General features: G+C 39.3%; 1 protein-coding gene across 1 annotated transcript in view; it reads right to left on the bottom strand.

The window, feature by feature from the left end:
- Positions 1 to 655: 655 nt before the first annotated feature.
- Positions 656 to 23,905, bottom strand: part of NOXA1 (NADPH oxidase activator 1) — a 49,624-nt gene continuing 26,374 nt past the window's right edge. Inside the window, exons 6-15 of the mRNA XM_056817211.1 lie at positions 19,149 to 19,283; positions 18,479 to 18,586; positions 17,033 to 17,092; positions 14,017 to 14,110; positions 13,664 to 13,847; positions 10,569 to 10,689; positions 9,744 to 9,946; positions 5,984 to 6,092; positions 4,778 to 4,901; positions 656 to 3,531 (exon numbers count right to left, since the gene is read on the bottom strand). Coding sequence (XP_056673189.1) covers positions 3,404 to 3,531; positions 4,778 to 4,901; positions 5,984 to 6,092; positions 9,744 to 9,946; positions 10,569 to 10,689; positions 13,664 to 13,847; positions 14,017 to 14,110; positions 17,033 to 17,092; positions 18,479 to 18,586; positions 19,149 to 19,283 — 1,266 coding nt within the window. The 3' untranslated portion in view covers positions 656 to 3,403. The remainder of the gene's footprint in view (positions 3,532 to 4,777; positions 4,902 to 5,983; positions 6,093 to 9,743; positions 9,947 to 10,568; positions 10,690 to 13,663; positions 13,848 to 14,016; positions 14,111 to 17,032; positions 17,093 to 18,478; positions 18,587 to 19,148; positions 19,284 to 23,905) is intronic.

The raw sequence follows: 23,905 nt of genomic DNA on the forward strand, positions 1-23,905 counted from the left end.
AGTTGGAAAGACTTGGGTTCAAATATGACCTCAGACACTTCCTAGCTGTATGACCCTGGGCAAGTCACCCAAGTGCCTAGTCCTATTACTCTTCTAACTCGGAACTGATACTTGTATCAGTTGTGGAAATTTAATGCTATCTTTTTTTTTTTTATATACTGAAACAACTTTTTGATTTTAAAGCAAAAGATTTTACTTCTGAGCCCCTGAACCATATCTCTCTGAGGTGATGGGTAGAGTCCTGCCTACCATGCTAGAAGACACTGTAGTAGTGCTGTGCAGCCATTCTAAAGAGCATGTGGCGACTCCTGGTGTCCAGAAGACCTGCCTCTTGTCTGGTCTGAGATCGAAGTCCTCTGAATCAGAGGGGCTTGGGAAAGGGATGTCACGAAGAGCACAAATTGGAGCAGGGGAAGGAAATGCGTCTCTGGTGTGAGAATCTCAGAGAGAGGAGGTGGCTAAGAGACTGCTGGTTTGCCTATGGTATGGCTGTACTGCTGACCTGGTGGAGGCAGCTAGGAGGGTGCCAGCTGGGTAGTCTGACTCAGGGAGAAGGCTGCTAAGGGAACATCTGGTCACTCGTGGCTGGTGCCTTTTCCTTCTCTGGCCCTCTTTTTATTATTTAATAAATAATTACAAATTAAGATACAATTTCCAAGAAAATTTAATTATAGCACAATTCTCAGACAGAAGTTAAGGATTTTTAAAAAGCATATTGATATTAATATCCTACAATTTGTCCAGTCATTTCTCAATTAGCAATCACACACTTTGTTTTCTAGTTTTATGTTACCATGAAAAGTACTAAAAGGATTCCATTCATTTAAACATTTTTTTATTGATAACTTTGGCTTACATACTAGTTTTGTTTCTTTTCCTTCCTTTGTTCTTTCTTCCTTCCTTTCTTTCTTCCTTTCTTTCTTTCTTTCTTTCTTTCTTTCTTTCTTTCTTTCTTTCTTTCTTTCTTTCTTTCTTTCTTTCTTTCTTTCTTTCTTTCTTTCTTTCTTTCTTTCTTTCTTTCTTCCTTTCTTCCTTTCTTCCTTTCTTCCTTTCTTCCTTTCTTCCTTTCTTTCTTTCTTTCTTTCTTTCTTTCTTTCTTTCTTTCTTTCTTTCTTTCTTTCTTTCTTTCTTTCTTTCTTTCTTTCTTTCTTTCTTTCTTTCTTTCTTTCTTTCTTTCTTTCTTTCTTTCTTTCTTTCTTTCTTCCTTCCTTCCTTTCTTCCTTCCTTCCTTCCTTCCTTCCTTCCTTCCTTCCTTCCTTCCTTTCTTTCTTTCTTTCTTTCTTTCTTTCTTTCTTTCTTTCTTTCTTTCTTTCTTTCTTTCTTTCTTTCTTTCTTTCTTTCTTTCTTTCTTTCTTTCTTTCTTTCTTTCTTTCTTTCTTTCTTCCTTTCTTTCTTCCTTTCTTCCTTTCTTCCTTTCTTCCTTTCTTCCTTCCTTCCTTCCTTCCTTCCTTCCTTCCTTCCTTCCTTCCTTCCTTCCTTCCTTCCTTTCTTTCTTTCTTTCTTCCTTCCTTTCTTTCTTTCTCTCTTTCTTTCTTTCTCTCTTTCTCTCTTTCTTTCTCTCTTTCTCTCTTTCTTTCTTTCTTTCTCTCTTTCTCTCTCTCTTTCTTTCTTTCTCCCTTTCTTTCTTTCTCCCTTTCTTTCTTTCTTTCTCTCTTTCTCTCTTTCTTTCTTTCTTTCTTTCTTTCTTTCTTTCTTTCTTTCTTTCTTTCTTTCTTTCTTTCTTTCTTTCTTTCTTTCTTTCTTTCTTTCTTTCTTTCTTTCTTTCTTTCTTTCTTTCTTTCTTTCTTTCCTTCCTTCCTTAAGGTATATTCCTTTCCTCATCTGTGCTCAGGGAAAGAAATACAAAATAGCAGAGATAGTTAGGGACTAAATGTCCTGTTTCAGAAAAGCTGTTGCTTGTAACAAAGGATAAAAAGAAAGGAAAAAAAAAGTTTGCTTAGGGGGCAGCTGGGTAGCTCAGTGGATTGAGAGCCAGGCCTAGAGACGAGAGGTCCTAGGTTCAAATGTGATCTCAGACACTTCCTAGCTATGTGACCCTGGGCAAGTCACTTAACCCCCATTGCTTAGCCTTTACCACTCTTTTACCTTAGAGCCAATTCTTAGTGTAGATTCTAAGATGGGAGGTCCTGGGTTCAAATTTGACCTCAGATAAGTCACTTAATGCCCATTACCTAGTCCTTACTATTCTTTTGCCTTGGAACCAATACACAGTATTGAGTCCAAGATGGAAGGTAAGGGTTAGAAAAAAATTGAAAAGAAAGTTTGCTTAGCAAGACTAGCATCAGTAGAGGCTGATAGGGAAGGGAGAGGAATGAGCACAAAGGAGATGAATCTATGCATCTTCTCTGATTCTTAAAGGGATTTACCTGTGCTCTAAGAGCTCAAGGATTTGTACTTTGGGGTGACAAGAGCAGATCCTTATTGCTGTCTATAATTAGGAGACGTCAAGAGGATTGGGACAAGTGAGTGGGGGAGAGCACCCTGTAAGCTTCTTTGGGCCCTGCCTGGTTTAGAGCACAGATCTCCCTTGGGCTTCAGGCAATTGGAAAAGGAGAAGAGGGAAGAGATTTCTCTCCTTTGTTACAGCTTTCTGTATTCTTCATACTCATAATTTCTTACAGCATAGGAATATTCCACTAAATTACTACAATTTGTTTAGCCATTTCCTGAACCAATAGATATCTGCTTTGTTTCCTTTTTTTTTAATACCACAAGAATGTTGCTATGTCATTAACTAGACATGAATTGAGTATCGGGTTAGATTTTTAAAAGATTTTTCCCCCTAGATGATATAGATAACAGTTGTAATAAAATCTTTCATTGGGTATTTCCCCTTTTGGAGGAGGAAGCACAGTCCAGGCTTTGCTATTGTTTGACCTTGAGGAAATCTTTCCCCCCCTGGACCTCATCTGAAAAATGAAGAGGTTGGATTAGAATGGTTCTAAGGCTGGTAGTTAGGAATGATCTGCTGCCCTCCAGCTTATTTTTACCCCAGTGATTATTGGGCCTAGTGAAAAAGCATTGGGCTTGGAGTAAGAGGACCCAGTTCAGATCTCAGTTCTGCTATTTCTTAGTTTTGCGACCTTAGGCAAATCAGTTCTCTCTCAGCCTCCTTTTCTTCCTCTATAAAAGTAGGAGAAGGTTGGATTCAGTGATCTCTCAGATCTCTTTTTCCAGTTCTAAATCCTATGATCCTCTTAATCAGGATGCTGATATCCTATGAAATGGATATTCCTATTCCCAGTAGCTAGACGCCTATGTCTTCTAAAGTAAGTGGAAGTCTTTTCTTTTGGAAATCTTCATGGAGATGGGACTCCTAGAGAACCCTCTGGCCATGGGAATGGGCACTCCAGTGATGGCAGGGAGCTATGCATTCACTGGTCCTTGTTCTCTTGGGGAGTGTTCAGAAGGTGTAAGTCATGGGTGCTTCGATGGGAGCCTCTTCTTTGGCTATGCTGGCCAACTGAGCAAAACACTTGGGGAAAATGCCAATGTGGCCTCTGCAATGGCCTTCCAGCCACTCATCATTCACTGCAAAAACAGAAAGATATCACAATCAAAAACCAAAAAGTTTCAAAGAGACAAAGTCTTTGGGTCACACTTAGAAGTAGCCCACTCTAGGTTATTTATATTACTGACCAAAAGGGAGCACAGTTATGGCTGGTCCTAAAATTGCTATTAGATTTGGGAAGAAGTTTGGAAGTTTATTGCTAAGCAGGATAGGAAAAGGCTGCAGGGATTTTATCAGGGAATGACTAGAAATATTTCCATTCTATCCTAGCAAAATGTTAGAAGCTTAAAAAAGGGGGGGCCAGCTAGGGGGCTCAGTGGATTGAGAGCCAGACCTAGAGATAGGAGATCCTGGGCTCAAATCTGTCCTCAGACACTTCCTAGCTATGCTACCCTGGACAAATCACTTAACCTGCATTGCTAGCCCTTGTCACTCTTCTGCCTTGCAACCATACAGAGTATTGATTCTAAGATGGAAGGTAAGATTTTTTTTTTAAAAGAAAATGCTGCAGCAGCTTTAAAAAGGGAAAAAATAACCACCAGAGAAACTGGGCCATACTTTAGGGGTAGAAAAGCAGTACTCCCTGGTGGTCTGAGGGGCAGGCCAGGCTCTCAACCTGATTTTCCAAAGGATTCAATCTGTGGCTAGGAACCAGGCTCATGCAGGTATCTAATTTCTAACTTGGCCTTCAGGAATTTCAGCTTTTAGAAAAAAGGCTTTCTTGGGAGTCACAAGACTTACATTTGAACCCGATCTCTTCCATTTTTACCTGTGTGAAGGGACCTGATCTCTTTGGACCTCAGTTTCCTTATCTTCAAAATGAGGGGGTCAGACTAGATGACATCTAAAATTCCTGCTTCTAAATTCCAGTATCTTGTGTTATATCATTGTGTAATCCTAGGTTCAGCCATACATAGGAATCTCATCCACTAATCCAGTGCTAAGGGAGGCCTAGATATGACAAGTATTGGGGTAGCTAGGTGGTACAGTGGATAGAGTACCTGATCTAGACTCAGGAAGACTTGATAAGTACAAATCTGGCCTCAGACACTTACTACCTGCGTGACCCTAGGCATGCCGCCACTTAACCCTGTTTGCCTCAGTGTCCAGAGCTATAAAATAAGCTGGAGAAAGAAATGGTAGCACACTCCAGTATCTTTACCAAAAAATCTCAAATGGGGTCATGAAAAGCTGGATACAACTGAAACAAATGAACAGTTCTTTAATGACTGGTCTTAGCAAAAGGAGTCGCCTAAATCCCAGTACCTTCAGAGAGAATGTCCAGGGTGTCCCCTTTCTGAAATTCTAAGTCTTCAGGTCCCTGTGCAGAATAGCTGTACTGAGCAACCATTCGATAGAGCACAGGTCGGCCTCCAGTGCATTCTGTTCCCTAATAGGAGAGAAGAACCAGGTTGAGTGAGAGAGTCATATTGAGTTAGAGGAGGAAAAGATGGACAGGTTGAGTCAGAGGAAGGGAGGAGAGTGAATTGAGTCAGAGGAGGAGGGGGGAGCCAGGCTGGATTGAGAGAAGGGACAGTCAAGATGATAAGAAGAACTAAGGCTAATTAGACTATACAAGAAGAGAAAACATTTGGCAGGAAAGGTCAACATGAAGCTTTGGAGAGACAACCACCTGTTTGGTCAGACCTGAATGTATAATTATGACTGGGAGACCAGTGAATAAATATTACTTTATGGTTTATGGATATAAGCAGGGGTGTTCTAGAGCCAGTTTGAACCAACCAAGAGCCTATTCTTAAATTTTTGGTCCAAGCATTTATTCAGAATTTGTGAACATTACAAATTAGGGCTTGATTTATTATTTTCTTGATTCTAGACTTAAGAAAATGTTAATTATGAAGATTAAAGTTAAAATGTACTCTGCGTTGTGTTGTGTTGTTTTGTTTTAACAAGCTGGTTGTTGAAAAAATTTATCAGCACACCTCTGGATACAGGGACTGAGGCTGGTGATGAGGTAAGCAGCAAGTAAACATGAATGGTATCACCAAACCAGAACACATCCACTGCAGTCATTACAGCTCTTTGAAAGACCATCCTGTTTACAATCCCTTCTCTTGCACTGCAGATGACCTTTGCCAGCTCTTGAAAAGAGCTCTCACAATCTAGAGAAACAATTGCTTTTCTGGGAATTCAGATGAGTGAGTATGTGCTTGTTTCCTACATCTGACCTGACCCTAGTTATACCCTGGAGTTGCTGGGAAGGCCAGTAACTCTGGCTTTATTGCTTCTTTAGGCTCCAGGTATGAATGGATAAACAATAGGCACAGATAGACTGATGGGTAGAAAAGTGCCCAGAAAGCCCTGAGCAGAAACATAAGGGGTGAATCTGGAGTCTGGAAGGAGAGTAGCCTAGATAGGGCTGCTATCTACCCCATGACAATTCCTCCTCCACTCCTATTTCTGTACTCTCTCTTGCCCCCAGAGTTCCTAGAAGATACCTTGGAGACTTACCTGGCATTGGAGACTCAATCTTCTGCCTGCTGCTGCTTCCTGCCACATCTTTTTACATGCCTCTTCCTCAGAAATTGTAATGAATTTCCCACTGTCCTGGTGACTATAACTGCAATAGATATTTAGTCACCTGTTGTTTATTTCACATCACATGCATAGTCTGCCAAATTATAGGCACACAGATTGGTCCTCAGAGCATGGGTGTATGATGGAAGATTTACTATTAGTGCCTAACTTCATTAAGGGAAGCTTAGGGTCCACCTCTGGACACAGACAGAAATAGATATTACCTCTCTTAACAAAATTGCCCTTTAAACAATTCTTCCATGAAAAGGAAACACCACTGATGCCTTATACTAGTTCTTTCTCCTCAACCCGAGGAGAAACCTGGATAAGGGAAGCCAGGGCAGGAGGGAGCAACAGGGTAGAACATCCCAGACACATGAAGCCTTTTCTTTCTAATCCAGAGTCAAAGATACTTGGCCAACCCCTAAGCCTGGATCACCTTACAGTCTACCTTCTCTGCTCCTACTCATGGGAATGGAGGTGGAGGAAGTCAAAGAACCTCATTGACAGGGCTCATTAGAAATACAGTTGTCCCCTGTTATATTGCAGTTCACTTATCGAGGCTTCACTATCACAGTTTTAAAAATATATATATATATCTAATTCTCTATCACAGAGTTTTTGCTATATCACGGGATTTTGTGGATGAATAACGTACTGTACACAATGGAAATGTAGTATGCTACTACCTCTTGCACAAGTTTGCCAATGTGAGAGTGTACATGGCACACTATTTGCTGACGAAAGGCTAACTAACCTCATTGCTGTGTTCTGTATCTTGGGCACTGACTGGCTCAGTGACTGTAGCATCACTCTGTTTGCTCTCCCTCTACTGTCTTGAGGGTTTCACCTATCTCGAGGGTGTCTGGAATTTAACTCCCGTGATAGGTGAGGGATCCCTGTTTATGTTCTTTAATCTTGACAAACCCCATTATAGCAAGTCAATCCTTTTTTTTCCTCTTTCCTAATTGATACTACATCCTACTCCCCCTTGAGGCTATTTCTAACTCTCCTTTCTTTCAGGCCTCCAGGCCTTTTTCTCTGGTTTTCCCCTCTCAGCTAAGAACCTCATTTCATACTTTACTGAGAAAATAGAGGCTCCCTCTTCTTCTCTTCTCCACATCTTAAAAATCCCTTGACTTCATTCCACATTGTTTTCTCTCTCCATAACATCTCTCATATCCATTTCTTTCTTATTCCTATGGCTACCACCCAATTTCAAACCGTCACTGGGACTACTGAAATAGTTTCCTAATTGGTCTCTTTGAATCAAGCCTCTCTTTTTTGCCATCTTTCATACAGTTACCAAAGTGATTTTTCTAAATTGCATACCATTCCTCTATTTGATTAACTCCAATGACTCCCTATGATCTATAGGACCAAATATTGAGTTCTGTGGAGTAAAGTCCTTCATAACTTGGCCCTAACTTAACTTTCTAGCCTGATTCTCTTTTACTTCATTTCTTCCATTTTTCAGTCCAGGCAATCTAATCTCACTGTTCCTCACACATGACACTCCATTTCCTGTTTTTATCCCTTTGTACTGGCTGCCCTCCAAACCTGTAATATACTCCCTCTTCACCTCTACTTCACAGAATCTCTTTTTATTTCTTCAAAATTCAACTCAAGAACCATATTCTTTTTTTTAATTCAAAACTGTTTTTTAACTTGTAATTTAATTTTTCAAATTAATTAAATTTCATTTTTTCTCCCTCCTATTTCCCTCTCCTCATTGGGAAAAATAAAAGAAAAAAGCCCTTTGTAACAAATATTCAGGTATCACATTCTTCATGAAGTCTTTCCTGATCTCCATCCTATAGTCACTGGTATTCTCCCTCCCAAAAATTATCATGTATTCATTTTAAATATATTTTACATATGTTGATTATTGTGCTTATATATGCTTATTATAGTGTCATATATTAGTATGTTGTCTCTCCAATAGAATGAAATATATTGGATGTCAGGGGATGCTTCTTTTCTTCTTCTTTATATTCCCAGCACCTAGCATAGTACCTGGGATATAGTATGTAATAAATTATGGTTGATTGATTAATGCTGCTCTTACACCTACGAAGGTCAACTCCTTCATGAGCACAGTGGAATGTGGACAATTAATTGCTTTCATCATGTCACCTCTATACTCTTAAAACCTACTTTGTTGTTTCAGTGAAGGCAGCAGAAGTGAGGATGCTATGATAACCTTACAAGGGACTCCCCCAGTATACCCCCAATGGGTCAATCAAAAAAATGCTGTTCTCATGTTAAGATCTCTTTTGACCCTATTAGATTCAAACTGAAATGAGGATTTCTGAGTTCCAATTCAACCCAGTGCCCAGTCAATATGGGGTTGGGCAGAGGATAAGGAAGAGTGATAAAAAAAATAATGTGAGGGGTGAGGCTATGAGATCATCAGTTGGAGGGTGGGGCTAAGCTAGGAAACTGAGGAGATAATAGTTCTGACCCCAGGAGAGTCTCATATCTGAGAAGGAAGATAAAGATTTTTAGTTGTTGGATTTGACTCAGAGAACAGAGTCATGGAGTCATAAATTTGGAGCCTGAAGGGACCTTAGAAGCCATTAATTCTAACCCTTTCATTTTATAGATTTTTAAAAAAATGAGGCACAGAGAGCTTAAAGTGACTAATCTCCTATTACACAACTAGTAAATGATTGAGGCAGGATTTGAATCAAGGTCTTCCTGACTCCAAGACCAGTGCCCAATAGGAATCCAGTAACTCTAACTTTACCACCCCATTATGTCACCATCGTGTCAAACAGTTTTATGAGAGAGAGGACTAGGAGCTAGATTTCAGGAAGTCAAGGAAGGAATAAGGTGATGAGGAAATAGATACAGCTGACCAAGTTATCCCCTTGGGAAAGCTGGCTTCTCAGAAGTAGAATGATTACTGGAGGCATTCCAATGAGCTACAGAAGAGATATTTGGTAAGAAATGCTGAGATTAAGCCAGAGGTTCTTTAAGACAGTAGCAACTGGAGCATATTCAAAGGCAGAAAAGAAAAGATTGGTGGTAAAGAAACAAAACAAACAATGAGAAAAGTAGGCAGGAAGGAAGTGAGAAGGGATTAGGGACATAATTTTACTGAGAAATTAGAGGCTATTTCTCATGAACCACCTCTTCTCTACTTTTAAAAAATCCTTTGATATCATGTCTTACTGTTTCCTCTACTCCAGTTTCTGATAAAGAGGTGGTCCCTGACCCCTTGATCCCATCCTTTCCTTTTTCCATAGATTGTTTCTACCCTTCTTTTCAATCTCTTCCTTAAAAAAGAGAATCTATAATTCCATGAGTCAATATCAGTGCTATTTAATGTTTTGTCCAAAAATATTCCTGAATTCTCTTCTTACCCATGGACTAATTTTTTGGGATTAGTTGGATTCCTTTTTTTTTTAAATTAAATTTTGGAAAAAGAACAGATACCTATATTCTCTTCCTCCTAACCCCTACTTCATTCAAAAAAGAAAAAAACAAAACCAAAAATCCTTATAAAATGTAAAATCAAGCAGAACAAATTTACTCATTGACTGTGGCCAAAAAATGCATGTCTCATTCTGTACCTGAAGACTATCACCTTTCTGTTAGGAGGTGAATAGCATGATTCTTTCTAACAGGTGTATATATTCTGGGGCTTGCCATTGCACAAAGGGATGCCCTATGTCCTTAGAATCCATACCTGAGCTGTGCACATTCTGATTGCTGTAGGAGCTTCTCTCTCAGCAGGGCTCTGAGGACAGGCACAGATGTTCCCCTTTTTACCTCCAGGGTCACGGTGAAAGTACAATGTACATTGAGCCTGACGGATGTGTCTAGGCTGCTAGACACCTCTCCCTGGGCTGCTGGGCCCTGATGGGACATAGAGTACAGAATGGAGATAAACTGAGTTTAGGCAGTCATATTAACCAAAAGATCCCAGGGGAATAAGAAAGGCTCCCTCTCATAAATATTTCTTTCTTATTCACATATATGTGTTTTGGTTTTATAAGATTTCTCACTTATAAAAACTCCATGGGGCAGCTGGGTGGCTCAGTGAAATGAGAGTCAGGTCTAGAGATGGGAGGTTCTGGGTTCCAATCTGGCCTCAGACACTCCCTAGCTGGGTGACCCTGGGCAAGTCACTTGACCCCCATTGCCTAGCCCTTACCACTCTTCTGCCTTGGAAACAATACACAGTATTGATTCCAAGACAGAAGGTAAGGGTTTTTTTTTAAAGAACAATCTGGAAATATATTTTGCATGATAATAACATGTATAATCCAGATCAAATCACCTGCCAGCACCAGGAAGGGAAAGGGAAGAGAGGGAAGATGATAGATTCGATCATATAACTTATGAAAACTTATGCAGAAACTTATTTCATGCAATTGATAAAAATGTTTTTAATTAAAAAAAATAAAGTCCTAGCCATTGTCAAGTGGGTTAGCATTAAAAAACAGATAACAATTTTATCAATGGAAAAGATATAGAAGAAGAGGGATTAATATCTATTTTGAGACTACACCCTGAGGACCACAGGGCCTTTCCGTTTGATTTGCAGCTGAGACTTTTCTTGTGAGTATATGAGCTCCTCGAGCAGAGATGGTCTTGCTTTTCTATTGGCATTCCCAGCACTTAGCATGGTGCTTTGTAAAGAAAAAGAGTTTAACAAATGCTTTATCAATTTGTTTATTCTTTTTCAATCAATACTATGTATTAATTCCAAGGCATCAGAGCAGTAAGGGCTAGGCAATAAGGGTTAAGTGATTTGCCCAGGGTCACACAGTTAGGGGACCAATTTGAACACAGGGCCTCCCATCTCTAGGCCTGGCACTCCATCCACTGAGCCACCCAGGAGCCACCCAGGTGCCCCCTCCCCCATTTATTTATTCTAAACACTAAATAGAAAGTTGTTTATCAACAGCAGCAGCAGCAGCAGCAGCAACAGCATTGATTCCTTTTAAGTCTGGTCCCTTGTTCATATCTTGGGGAAGGGATGGAATCATAAAATTAGGGAATGCCAGAGTTTTAATGATATATAACAGGGACTCTATGAGCATTGAGATAGCTATAGAAACTGTGACAGCCTGACAGAAACCTGAAACATTGTCCAGTTGGGCTAAAAGATGAACACTATTCAGTGTGATGAATTTAAGCAAAAAATGGACTGGCATAGGGATACAAGCTTACAAACTGGCCTTACTTGAAGCCAGCATAATGATCAGCTTGATATAGAGTAATTAATGACAGATTATTTTGTATTCTAATACCACAAGAAGGTGACACAATAGAACCTATCAGAAATGTCAAGATCCTATAGGCATACTTCAGAACAGATGGTGTGCTTTAAGCAGGCAAACCATGTGTACACATTAAATGGACTGAAGACACAAATACTTTCATAATGCACCAGCACTCAATTATAACAATGGGCAATAAAATTAGGAACAAACTTCACCAGTTATACAGGCAAGGACTGCATCTTATTTTTGTCAATGGTATCCTCAGGGCAGGGCAATCATAAAAAATAACTTCATCCCTAAGCTTAAGTTACATGAAATGGGAAATGAAATAGAGAAAAAATAAAGACTGTTAGTTAGGCAACTGAAAAACTCACTTAATGCAAATCAGAAATTATACCTGATAAAAATAATCAGACATTTATGGAGATTTTTAAAAATAATATCTAATAAAATGAATGGTAAAAACAGAACCAACATCTCAAATGGTTTTGAAAAAGAGATCATTTGAACTTAGCAATTCTGAAAAATCAATTTTGAACTTAATGGCATGAAATTCAGCTAGTAGACCAGTTATACAAAAACAGTCATTCAAAAAAGCTAGTATCTACTATAATTATAAATGAAGACATTCTTCAACAGTATTGGATACAAAATGTAAATATTTCAGAACTTTCACCTAACTGCATATGCAGCGGCCTTGCCATGATAACAACCATAAAAGGAAAGGTGGAATTATCAAGGAATATCCTTAAGGTTAGATAGATACAGTTTCATGGCAGAAATTACTATTAAAGATCTATTAAAAAGCATCCAACTAGTACATGGAATAGAAAACCTGATTACAATATTACCCACCTGAAGACAATAATAACAACAACAAAAACAGAAATATGCAAAATAGAATTTGGAGATCAAAAGTTTATCAGAGGTCCAGATTCCTTTCATTAGCAATTAAAAGCAAAAGAAATGAAGAAATGAGTGATGAGAGAGAACACTGGAAGAAGGGGCATGTGGGAAATTCCTGGTTATCTGGATATGTGATTGCAAGAAGTCCCACATAATAAAGATGTAAGTTCAAGCAAGAAACAAAAAGCTGGTGTGCTGTTAGTATAATGAATAATAGAAAGACTCGGAAACCAAAACTCTAGCTACTTTTCAAAACTGGAAAGTGGCAGGGCCAAATGAGCTGCATAAAATCTATAATTATTGACTCAATTCATGGTGACACAAGAGTTATTAATAAAGTACTCTGCTAGCTTTCAATAATAGGTAAACCTGACTATATCTTTTTATTTATTTTTTTTAATACCTAGGATCAAAAAGTGAGAATTCTAGTGATCCCTCCAAGGATAGGTCAGTTGAGATAGTCCAGGTATGAGGTAATGAGAGTGGTGGCAGCATCGAAGGAGAGAAGAATATGTGCTAGAGATGTTGCAAATGTAAAATGCAAGACCTTGCTGACTGAATAGAACAGCATACATGTTGTCCCTGGCATCCTGTGCAGTGCTGGAGTTGTGCTGAGGATAGTCTCTCAGTATCCTACAGAAGATATATCGACATTGATTTCTGTCTGAACTGTATTAAAAAGGATAATAAGAAGGAGATAATACGAATAATGGGGATGTTGATAATATATGGCTCTGCCCTTTGGGGAGTTTAGAAGCTAGATAATGCAGAGGAAGTAGGGATAAAATGCTGGCTTTGAGTTTTACAAGGACACTCTGAGATATTAGGAGAACAAGGGAAGAGGGAATTATCATAGTTCTAGTGTCATAGTTGCTCCCTATCTATTCTTTAGGTGTGGGGGAAAGTCTGAATATTCCACAGAGGCATCATGGATTAATGAAAAGAGCACAAGACTTGGTGACAGGAACACTTGGGTTTGAATTTTTTTTTTAAACCCTTACCTTCCATCTTGGAATCAATACTGGGTATTGGTTCCAAGGCAGAAGAGTGGTAAGGGCTAGGCAATGGAAGTTAAGTGACTTGGCTAGGGTCACGCAGCTGGGAAGTGTCTGAGACCAGGTTTGAACCTAGGACCTCCCATCTCTAGGGCTGGTTCTCAATTCACTGAGCCACCCAGCTGCCTCCTTGGGTTTTAATTTTTTTTAAATTTATTAAACAACTCTTCCCTTCCATCTTATACTCAATATTGTGTATTGGTTCCAAGGCAGAAGAGTAGTAAAGACTAGGCAATGGGGGTTAAGTGACTTACCAGGGTTACACTGCTAGGAAGTTTCTAAGGCAAAATTTGAACCCAGGACCTCTCATCTCTGTGCCTGGCTCTCAATCCACTGAACCACTTAACTGCTTCCTTAGGTTTGAATTTTACCTCATCCACTAGCTGTGTGAGTCACAACTTCTCTGTGCCCCAATTTATTCATCTGTAAAATAAGGGAGTTGGACTAGATGGCATCTAAGATCTCTTTCTGACTCTAAATCTGTGCTCCTATGATACTTAGTATGTTCAGGAATGATATCCTGAAATAGCCGCTGGCCTTTTACCATCCTTTCAGGACATACTGTGAAGTCCAGGCTGATCCCTTCTGGAGGAGGGAGCCCTGCAAAAAAAAGAAATGGAATGAGGAATCAACTAACCTAAGAGACCTCCCATAGGGATGGCTTTCCTAGGTGCAATTTTTAAATGAAAGAGAAGGTAGTGTGGCACAATTGTGACCCACCAATAGAGAGCTCTTCTTCCTTGGGTTGGGAGCCTGAGAATCAGCTTACCTTGAAGTGGAGAAACTGGTTCCCCAACTTGGTTTAAATGGGGCCTTTTAGGAGGTCCTTTTGTGTGTGAACATGGGATTCCATTGTGACTTTCCTGCAACGAAGCCAAGTTAAAAAGTCAAAGTACCCATTCACTAGCAAATGCAGCCCTCCAATGTGATGTTAGCTGTGTGTATGCTTCACCAACTGGACGTCATTATGTAACCTGATTTAGGGATTTTTTTGGTGGTTGTTACTTTTGATAGTTAATTAAGTGGTCTTACAATATAGATTTACTACATAGGAGTTTTACTTGCCTCAGAATTCATCAGTGCAAAGGAAGAAAGATAAAACTCTGAAATTTCAGTCACATGGTAACTAGGATCTTTTTTTTTTTATTCAGCTTCCTTCAATTTGATGCAAAGACAAGTTTTAGAAAAAGCCAAATTACCTAGCCCCAGTTACCTGCCACCAGCGAGATTGAGTGATCTTATTTCTATGGCATTTATACTAACCAAGGATTCAACTGACCTTGGCGCTCTCAGAAAAAAGACACTAATTTTCCTTTCATTTGTTTTCACTGTTATTTAATAGAATCTAGGACAAGCAGAGAGATTTAGAAATACTAACATTGTCTGACAAGGTCCTGAAGAAGTATTCCCTTCCATATAAGACATAGAAGGGCCAAAACTCTGCTCCAGTAGAGCCATATGGAAACCATGCTAGGCAGCTTGTGGCCCAATGTTGCCCAAAGCCCTGGGAACACCTGGGTATTTACACTTTTGGACTTTTCTTACTATAAACCTAGTACACAAGAGCTTAAAGTCTTGATTAAGGCAATTAAAGGAAATCTGGAAGAAAGCTGTTACAAAGCTAACAACTTGGCTCTTGGTGGATTCCTGACTTAGGCATCATTAGGAAGAACTGATATCTTGGTTCTGTGGTTCATAGGATGAGTCTAGTGGGTTAGTTTCCATCCACTTCCACATTCCCCTCCATCGTGCTTTCCAGTCTTATCAATTTGTCCACTTTCAGGTGGTTTACAGGTACCATCAAGGAGTCTAGCAGGTGTATTCTCAGAGAAAACATCAAGTGAAAAAGCTACATTTAATTTCCTGTGATAGATGGAGGAAGGCAGCACTTCCCTGACTATTTCTTAGATGGATTCCAAAGGATTGGAAAAGGAAAGGGAACTAGGGAGCTGCCTTGAGGGAAGTGACCAACAAGCAGAACTTGAGGTTCCTATCCATTCTCTCCCCTCACCCTCTGACACCATCCTCTAGGGACCAGGAACTTTTCTATATTCAGGGGCATCTTTGCAGGACTTAGGTCAATTTTAGTCTATTTTAATCCAATCTAATAAGTATTTACCAATCACCTAGTAGGTGCAACACACTGTGCTGGTTACTGGTGATGCCAATCAAGTTGAAAAATAGTCCCTGTCTTCAAGAAACTTATGCTTCACTGGGAAACTTTTGCTGTTTAGTCATTTCAGTGATGTCTGACCCGTATGAATCCCATTTGGGGATTTCTTGGATAAGACACTGAAGTGGTTTACCATTTCCTTGTCCAGCTCATTTAACAGGTAAGGAAATTGAGGGAAACAAAGTTAAGTGCCTTGCTCCAGATCACACAGTATCTTAGGCTGGATTTGAATTTGGGTCTTCCTGACTCCAGACCACCTAGCTGCACTGAGAGGTACAACATATAAATAAATATATAGATGATAATTTGAGGAGGGAGAGAATCCCACCAAAGAAAGGGATCAGAAAAGGTTTCCCAAAAGACTTGGCACATGAGTTGAACCTTGAAGGAAGGTAGAGATTCCATAAGATGGAAGTGTGGAAAGAATATATTCCAGGATTGGGGGACCAACAGCTTGTATGTACTAAGGCACAGACATAGATGGCATGCCAAGTTTAGAGAATAGAAAGCAGGCCAATTTAAGTAGAATAAGAACATCTATCAGGAGAATACCTGTGGGGATTACTAGGGGAAAAGTCATATTCCCCTCTTCTCTGGGAATTTGCCTCTGGGAACATGAAGGATTCTTTGATCTTCTGGGCTAAATATAATCTCTTCTTCCTCATATCTCACATGCTACTCAACTGGACTTTTATCAATCAATCATCATTCAAAAAGTATTTATGAAGTCCCTATAAACGTGCTGGTTACTTGGCAAGGTATTAGGGATACACACAAAAAATTAAATTCTCTGCCCTCAATGAGCTTTTATTTTATTGAAGGAAATAAAACATACACATATAAATATGTACAAGATACATACAGAATAAATGGAAGATAAACTTTTTTTGAGGGGGAAGGCACTAACAGCTAGCGGTAAGGACAGGAAAGTCCTTATGTCATAGTTGGTGCTTGAGCTGAGCTTTGAAGGAAATTAAAGATTCTAGGAGAGCTGAGGTGGGAGCAATCTCTAGGCAGTGGAGGACAAAGAGCAGATGAATGAGTTCATCTATGTTATAAAAATTAAACAAGACTACAGAGAGAGCCAGTATAGTGCAGTGATAAAAAACCTAGCTTTAAAGTCAGAAGCCTTGGGCTTGAATCTTTACTCTGCTACTTTCAATCTGTATGACCTTAGACAAGTCATTTCCCTTCCTCTGGGCCTCAGCTTTTCTCATCTAAAATGACTTCTAAGTCCTTTGTAACTGAAAGTGCTTTGAAAATTATAAAGCTCCATGTGTTTAGGTGACATGATTTTGAAAACATGCTGTATTTTAATTTACATATTTGGTCCATACTAGTGACCATCATGGTGCCTGGCATATAGTAGGTATTTAATGCTTGTTAATTGATTGATATTATAGACATTACTTTCTAAATGAAAATAAAAATAAAAAATTTTAAAAGTATATACCATTATTTGCCTTTGCCCTCCCCTAGTCCCCCAGAGCATTTGGATGGTTCATAGAAGCCCTTATTCTTTGACACCAAAATAACATCCATGCCTATAACGTTTAGTTAGTCATCTCCCAAGGAAGGAAAAAGTGACCCAACGAGAAAGTCCCCCTCTCACCTGTGGCCTGAGAGGCTCAAAACCAATGTACCTGTCATTAGGATTGACTGATGAAATGACCTGGGACAAGGCAAGAAAAAAAGAGACATTCTTGGTCAGATTCAGAATTCTTTCCTTGGGCACATCAGAGTGGCCAGGGGCCAGTTCCATAAGTTTTTATTCTCCATAGACATTATGTAGCTATTATTTACATATTTATCACATAACCTACTTACGCTGAATCTATAGAACTAATTTTCTACAACACAAGATTGAGAATTCACATTTCTGATGTAAAGTACTTTGAATATAGGCAAATATTCACTTTAGTTAGTGTCCTCCCTATCATTAGGTCAAACTATGAGAAACACCGAGGCTTCTGCAGGAGACAAGAGAGAGGGCCTTGCCTATCACAATTTTCATGCCAAGGCCCTACACACACATCACCTTTCTTTCACATTGGCTTTGTTCTTCTTAGAAGCCCTTCCCACACCTCCCCTCGGTACTGCTCTCACTCCAACGTCTTCCTGTTCCTGACTTTCTTTTTTCTATTACTTTCTGGGCAGAATACTATGGGGTTGCTCTCCTTGTCTCTGATACAGAGTGAGCTGGATAAGCCCAATACTAATCATCTAGAAACAAGTGGGTGAAAGCTCTCATGCTTATTGAACAAGATTTAAATAAAAGCAGGCAAATTCTGTTACGATTTCAGACTTTATTCTCATTTTGAAAAGAATGAATTCAGAGGGCAGCTAGGGGGTCACTGCCTAGCTGTGTGACCCTGGGCAAGTCACTTAACCCCAACTGCCTAGCCCTTACTATTCATCTGCCTTGGAACTGATACTTGACTTCAATTTTTTTTTAACCCTTACCTTTTACCTTAGAATAAATATTATATATTGATTCCAAGGCAGAAGAGTGGTCAGGGCTAGGCAATGGAAACTAAGTGACTTGCCCAGGGTCACACAGCTAGGAAGTGTCTGGGACCACATTTGAACCCAGGACCTCCCATCTCTAGGCCTGGCTCTCAATCCACTGAGCTACCCAGCTGCACCCACTTAGTTTCAGTTCTAAGAGAGAAGATAAGGGCTTAAAAAAAATAATAAAAGAATGGATTCAGGATTAGCTCTTTTTCTAGTTAGGACTCTTTCCTTCTTTCCACTCAAGGCCCAAACTTCCAATATCAGGCTTCACCATCTTTTTCTACCTATGGCCTCCCTGTCTCTGTTTTGGGGATTTCTGGGGTCTCAGCTCAAGGCACAAGCACGTGCTGTTCCCAAGCCCAGGAATATTTTGAAGTCTAAACCGACAGCTGGAAACAGTAGCACCAAGCTTGGCCTCTGATTTCAGCCCAGCCCAGTTCTGGGGAAGGTTTTGCTGATTCATCCAAGTGGTAAGAATTTACAGTCTTCAGAATCTCTCTATAAACAAGACCCTAGACGTTTAGTGTAAACAAGACTGCTTTACCTTGGACTTCCCCAGGAAATCCATGGAATTCAGCTGCTCTACATCCTTCTTCCGGGGGCAGAAGACCTCACCCTTGGGAATTTGCAGAAGGTCCAGAAAGATTCGTTTCTAAGAAGAAGCAAATAATTTCTGACAAATGACTTGATGAGTTTAGGTAGAAATAAAGTAAACTTGGGCTTTTCCCACTTCTAGTGTCTTTCTCCACTTTCCTTCCAGAGGATTACAATACCACAGGAGTCTTTGATTCCTTAGCTTGGATGGTACTGCTTAAGGCTATTTGATTTTTTCCCCTTCTTTCTGAGAAGGTCAGAAAGTTAATAGAACAGTTTAATCCTCTGACCACCCCTTCTTTCTACAAATACAACATCATGTACCCCAGCTCTAGCATGTGCCTGAAAAGCGAAAGTATTACTATCAGACTAGCTGTTTAATGGGAGAAACTAATAGCAAGGAGAGGGATTTGGGTACAGAGGAGGGGAAAGAGGGAGTGATGTTCTTAGGTGAGTCTCTGAAGACAAGGCACCAGAATGTTAACATAAACAAGACTGAAGACCTGGCCTAGATATACCTGAGAAGATAGTGGATGACCAAAGTTCTCTCTCACTAGCTTGCCAGGGACCCTCTCCTCAGGGATAAGCTTCCAGTGATGCCATCCAGCTGCCTGACTTACCTTCACCTGGTCTAGGGCAGCCTCTAGACTGGCTGAACTTCCCTCTAGTTTCTTGGAGATGGCATTTTCTAAGCTTCTGGTGGCTTCTTCCCAAAGTCCCAGCTGACATTGCACAGCTGCCATGTTGTACAACACCTGAGAATGGCAGGGAATGGTAAGGAAGAGAGAGAAAATGTCATTCCAAAGTATCAGCAGGAATTACAGTCTTCAGAATATCTCTATAAATAAGACCCTAGACATTTAGTGTAAATAAAATTTCACTACAATGAAACTCAAGATTATGAGGTTATATCCAAATTCCTGCAAGGCAGTGTCAAGGTGGATAACAACTTGTCTTATGAGCATGGAGAAGACATTCTGAATTTCCCCTGAATAGGATGTTTATGCTGAACTTTATCTGAGAGTGTAGATTAAAAACTCAGCCAGCCATGATCTCTGCCCTGGTTTTCTTTGTGATAAAATCAACAAATATGGCAGCCTGGGGACTATTTCCTCTAGATTATGGGGATCAAACCCACAACCGTGAATACTGATCTTAGCCCAGTAGCTCAGATTTGTGCTGAAAGATATGTGGAATATGCAATATGCAGTGTTTTCTTGCTAGATACTTTTTCTTTCTCTTAAAAATATTTTGGATACATTTTGTTTGGACATAATGAATACTCAAACAAATCCCTTTATGAAATACTTCTTACCCTGCCCAAACAATTAGATTGTTGATTTTTTACAAAAAGAAGGAATGTTCTCTTTAACTTTGGTAATACAATACTAACCACTGTGACTGATTTTTGGCTCTCCATGCTGAATTTATTTACCTGGGGATAATCATTGTACATGCTGTTCTTTTGACTGCTTTATTTACTTTGCATCATTTTATCTGTCTTACCATGCTTTTCTAAGTTTTTTTATTATCCCTTATAGCTCAATAATATTCCATTATTCATATCTTATAATCTGTTCAGCTATTTTCCAATTGTTAGACACATTTTTTGGTCTTTTAACATTTTAAATAATGATGCTATGAGTGTTTTATACATAGGAATCTTTTCTTATCATCAATAAGTTCCTTGGAGAATAGTCCTAGTAGTGTGATTGTGTTAAATGGTAAATATAATGTACCATCTTTTCCCCATTCACAATCCCAAATTGTTTTCCAGAAAAGCTGAATAAATTTGCAGTTTCATCAGCAGTGAATTAAGTGTGCCTGTTTTCCCAAAGTTCCACCCCACCCCAATAATTCATCTATCCATCCAGCAAGCCTTTAAAAATACTTATATGCTAGGAGCTATAGATATGAAATAGTCCCTGCCATTAAGGAAAACATGTACACAGATAAGTAAAGTAACATCAAGTAAAGGGAGAGGAGAAGGTATATATCAGGTTTAGGGGACAACCTTTGCAAAGGCATGGAGATGGGAAATGTGGGGAACAGCAAATAGGCCTGGTTGGTGGAATATAGACTGCAGTAGTGTGGAGAAAGGCGCTGTGAGACTGGAAAAGTAGGGTGGACAATGCAATGATCTGGGACAATCCTGAAAAATATATGATACAGAATGCTATCTACCTCTGAAGAAAGAACTTTTTGGAGTTGGGATGGATGCGGATCAATCAATCAATAATATCTTTCACATCAGTGTATTTATGGTTTTATTTTTGGTTTTGATTATATATGAGTGTGTTCTTAAGACAATGACCAATATGTGTGTTTTGCATGATAATAAAAATAAAAAAATAAATTCAACTGGGAAATACTTAACAAAATAAATAAATAAATTTTTTGGTTAACTTTTTAAAACATTATTTCATTTGGTCAATTTCAAACATTATTCCTTGGTTACAAAAATCATATTCTATTCCTTCCTCCTCTCCCCCTCTCCCTCCCATAGCTGATGCACAATTCTACTGGGTATTACATGTGTCCTTGGTCAGAACCCATTTCCATGTTGTTGGTGTTTGCATTAGGATGTTCATTTAGAGTCTATATCCCCAATCATATCCCCTCAACCCATGTAATCAAGCAGTTGTTTTACTTCTGTGTTTCTACTCCCAGTTTTTCCTCTGAATGTGGATAGTGGTCTTCCTCATAGATCCCTCTGAGTTGTTCAGGAACACTGCATTTCCACTAATGGAGTTACAATGTTCTCCTGGCTCTGCTCCTTTTGCTCTGCATCACTTCCTGGAGGTTGTTCCAGTTCACATGGAATTCCTCCACTTTATTATTCCTTTGAGCACAATAGTATTCCATCACCAACATATACCATAATTTGTTCAGCCATTCTCCAACTGAAGGGTATCCCCTCATTTTCCAATTTTTGGCCACCACAAAGAGCGCAGCTATGAATATTCTTGTACAAGTTTTGTTTTGTTTTTAAAGAAAGAAAAGTAGCTTGGAGCCAAAGGGCTTACTAGCTTGATAGGTAGAAAATGGAAAATAATAACCTTAGGGCTATTATTAATCTGCATTTTTTGATTGTCATGAATATGTATATTACCTTAGGTTGCTCAATATGTGTGTACTTATTCTTCAGTCTGTAGGATGCTTAACAGTCATTAAAAAAATACTCATACCCTGAAGCAAATAACAGTAAATGCAATTTGTAATTATATTCTGTGTAGTTTAACTATCTCTACAACAGACTATGAGATTTAATCTTGGAACCATGGGTCCAGGTGCCACCATTAGATATTTCTATTATGGGGGCAGCTGGGTGGTTCAGTGGATTGAAAGCCAGACCTTGAGACGGAAAGTCCTAGGTTCAAATCTAGCCTCAGATACTTCCTAGCTATGTGATCCTGGGCAAGTCACTTGACCCCCATTACCTAGCCCTTATCACTCTTCTGCCTTGGAACACAGTATTGGTAGTATTGGTTCCAAGACAGTAGGTAAGGATTTACATTTTTTTCTATTATTCTTTTTCAACATCATAGATTATAAATTTTTCAAGAGTAGGAATGGTGGAAAAAGTATTTTGAAAGTTATACAGGTTGTGGTAGTACCTGGCCAAGAACCTGACAACTCTCAGGCTTTTCTTCTCAATTCTCCTCCCCCTTCTAAGGCCTTAGAACCCATGTTGCCCTGAAATCTCATCTCCACCCTTCTTCTTGCCCTCATAATTTGAAAGTCCACTACCTCTCAGGTGACCCCTGCCTCTTTTCATACCACTTTACATTTGTCACTCTCCTCTCCTCTATCACATCCATCCTTTATACTCCTGTGAAGATTGGATTTAGCTGTCTCCTGATTCTAACAAAGAAGGTATTTAGCTCTTCCTTTATTGTGAAGATTAAATTGTAATCCCCTGATTGTAACAATGAAGGTATTTAGCTCTTCCTTTATTGGGAAGATTGAATTGTAATCCACAATCTATTTTTAGATTTTAATCCCCAAAAGGTGGTAAATCAGTATTTGAAGTAGATCTACCCATTTTAATCACAAAAAAGGTGTGAACTAACTACTAAGGGTGTGATCTAATCAAAAAAGGTATAATCTAACCAAAAGAAGGTGTGAACTAAAGAGTGAATAATCCTGGAGAGGAGTGTCTGCTGTGATTGGTAGATGTGAAATTTAGGGGAGGTGACACAAGAGAAGAAGATCTTTAAAAAGAGGTCCATAGAGGCCAGAAGATATTTGATATATTTGAGCATTTGAGATTTGTGATAAAGGGAAGAAGAGTCACTAGGAGGAGAGACTGGAAGACAGACTCTCAGACTTGACTGTGGAACTGGACCCCTGGAGGAGGTACAGGAGACCTCTGACTTTTCTTTTTAGATGGTCTTTTTAGATGGTTGATGAGTAAAAGGCTGACTTAGTGACCCTGCCTTTCTGGAGGTGTAATCTTCTGAGAAAGGCCCATCATCTTGAGACTCTTTTCCCTGATTAGGGCCTTAGAATTTCTACCTGACTCAGAGGAAGCCAGATCTCTCTCTCCCTCTCTACCCTTTTTCTCATTCCTTAATATCTTCCCTCTAATAAATAAAACTACCACAAATTCCATTCTACTTTAGTAATTCAATTTGGGATTAGAAATTAAATCCCTGGCGACCACCAATTAATATATTTGGAGTCCAACCAATAATTTTAACACTCCTCTGAGACACCAGAACTATCTCTCCAATTATACTAGGAGCAGGTTGGTGGAAAACAGTTGTGATTCCTAGCCTTCTGGCCTACTACAACTCTTCTGTTTTCAGAAGTCCCTCTTCACTTTCTTCCAAAAACTTAAAAAAGAAAAAAGGCACAGAATACCCTACCAATCCAGCAGAGCATTTTGATAAATTGTCAAAATTTATTATAACTATGTGACTTAATGGATAGAGAGCTTGGGTTCAAATCCTGCCTCTCATATATACTGACTGTGTGATTTGAGGCAAGTCACTTAATCTCTTTCTTAGTGTCCAGGGCAACTCACCAAAGCTGAGTTAGAAAGAAGGTGCCAATCTGTATTGGTGGATAGAATTTCCACAATGGAAATTCCCTCTACTGATAAAATCAAAGGCCTACTAAAAATAAAACAAAATGATTAGAAATATTTAAACCTGAAAGGTAAATGGAAGCCAAGAAGTATTTGTTTTTCCACGTACTACATAGTTCTGCCATGTTGGACTAGGCATCTCTGCTCATTTGCACTAGCTATCCCCCATGCCTAGTGTCCCCCATACATCCCAGTTCTGCCTTTTAGGATCCTTGGCTTCCTTCAAGACATCTCAAGGGCCACTTTCTATAAAAGGCCTTACTCTAGCACTTCAGTTGTTAGTAC

This window comes from Monodelphis domestica, chromosome 1 (assembly GCF_027887165.1).
Source record: "Monodelphis domestica isolate mMonDom1 chromosome 1, mMonDom1.pri, whole genome shotgun sequence".
Classification (NCBI taxonomy): Eukaryota; Metazoa; Chordata; class Mammalia; order Didelphimorphia; family Didelphidae; genus Monodelphis; species Monodelphis domestica.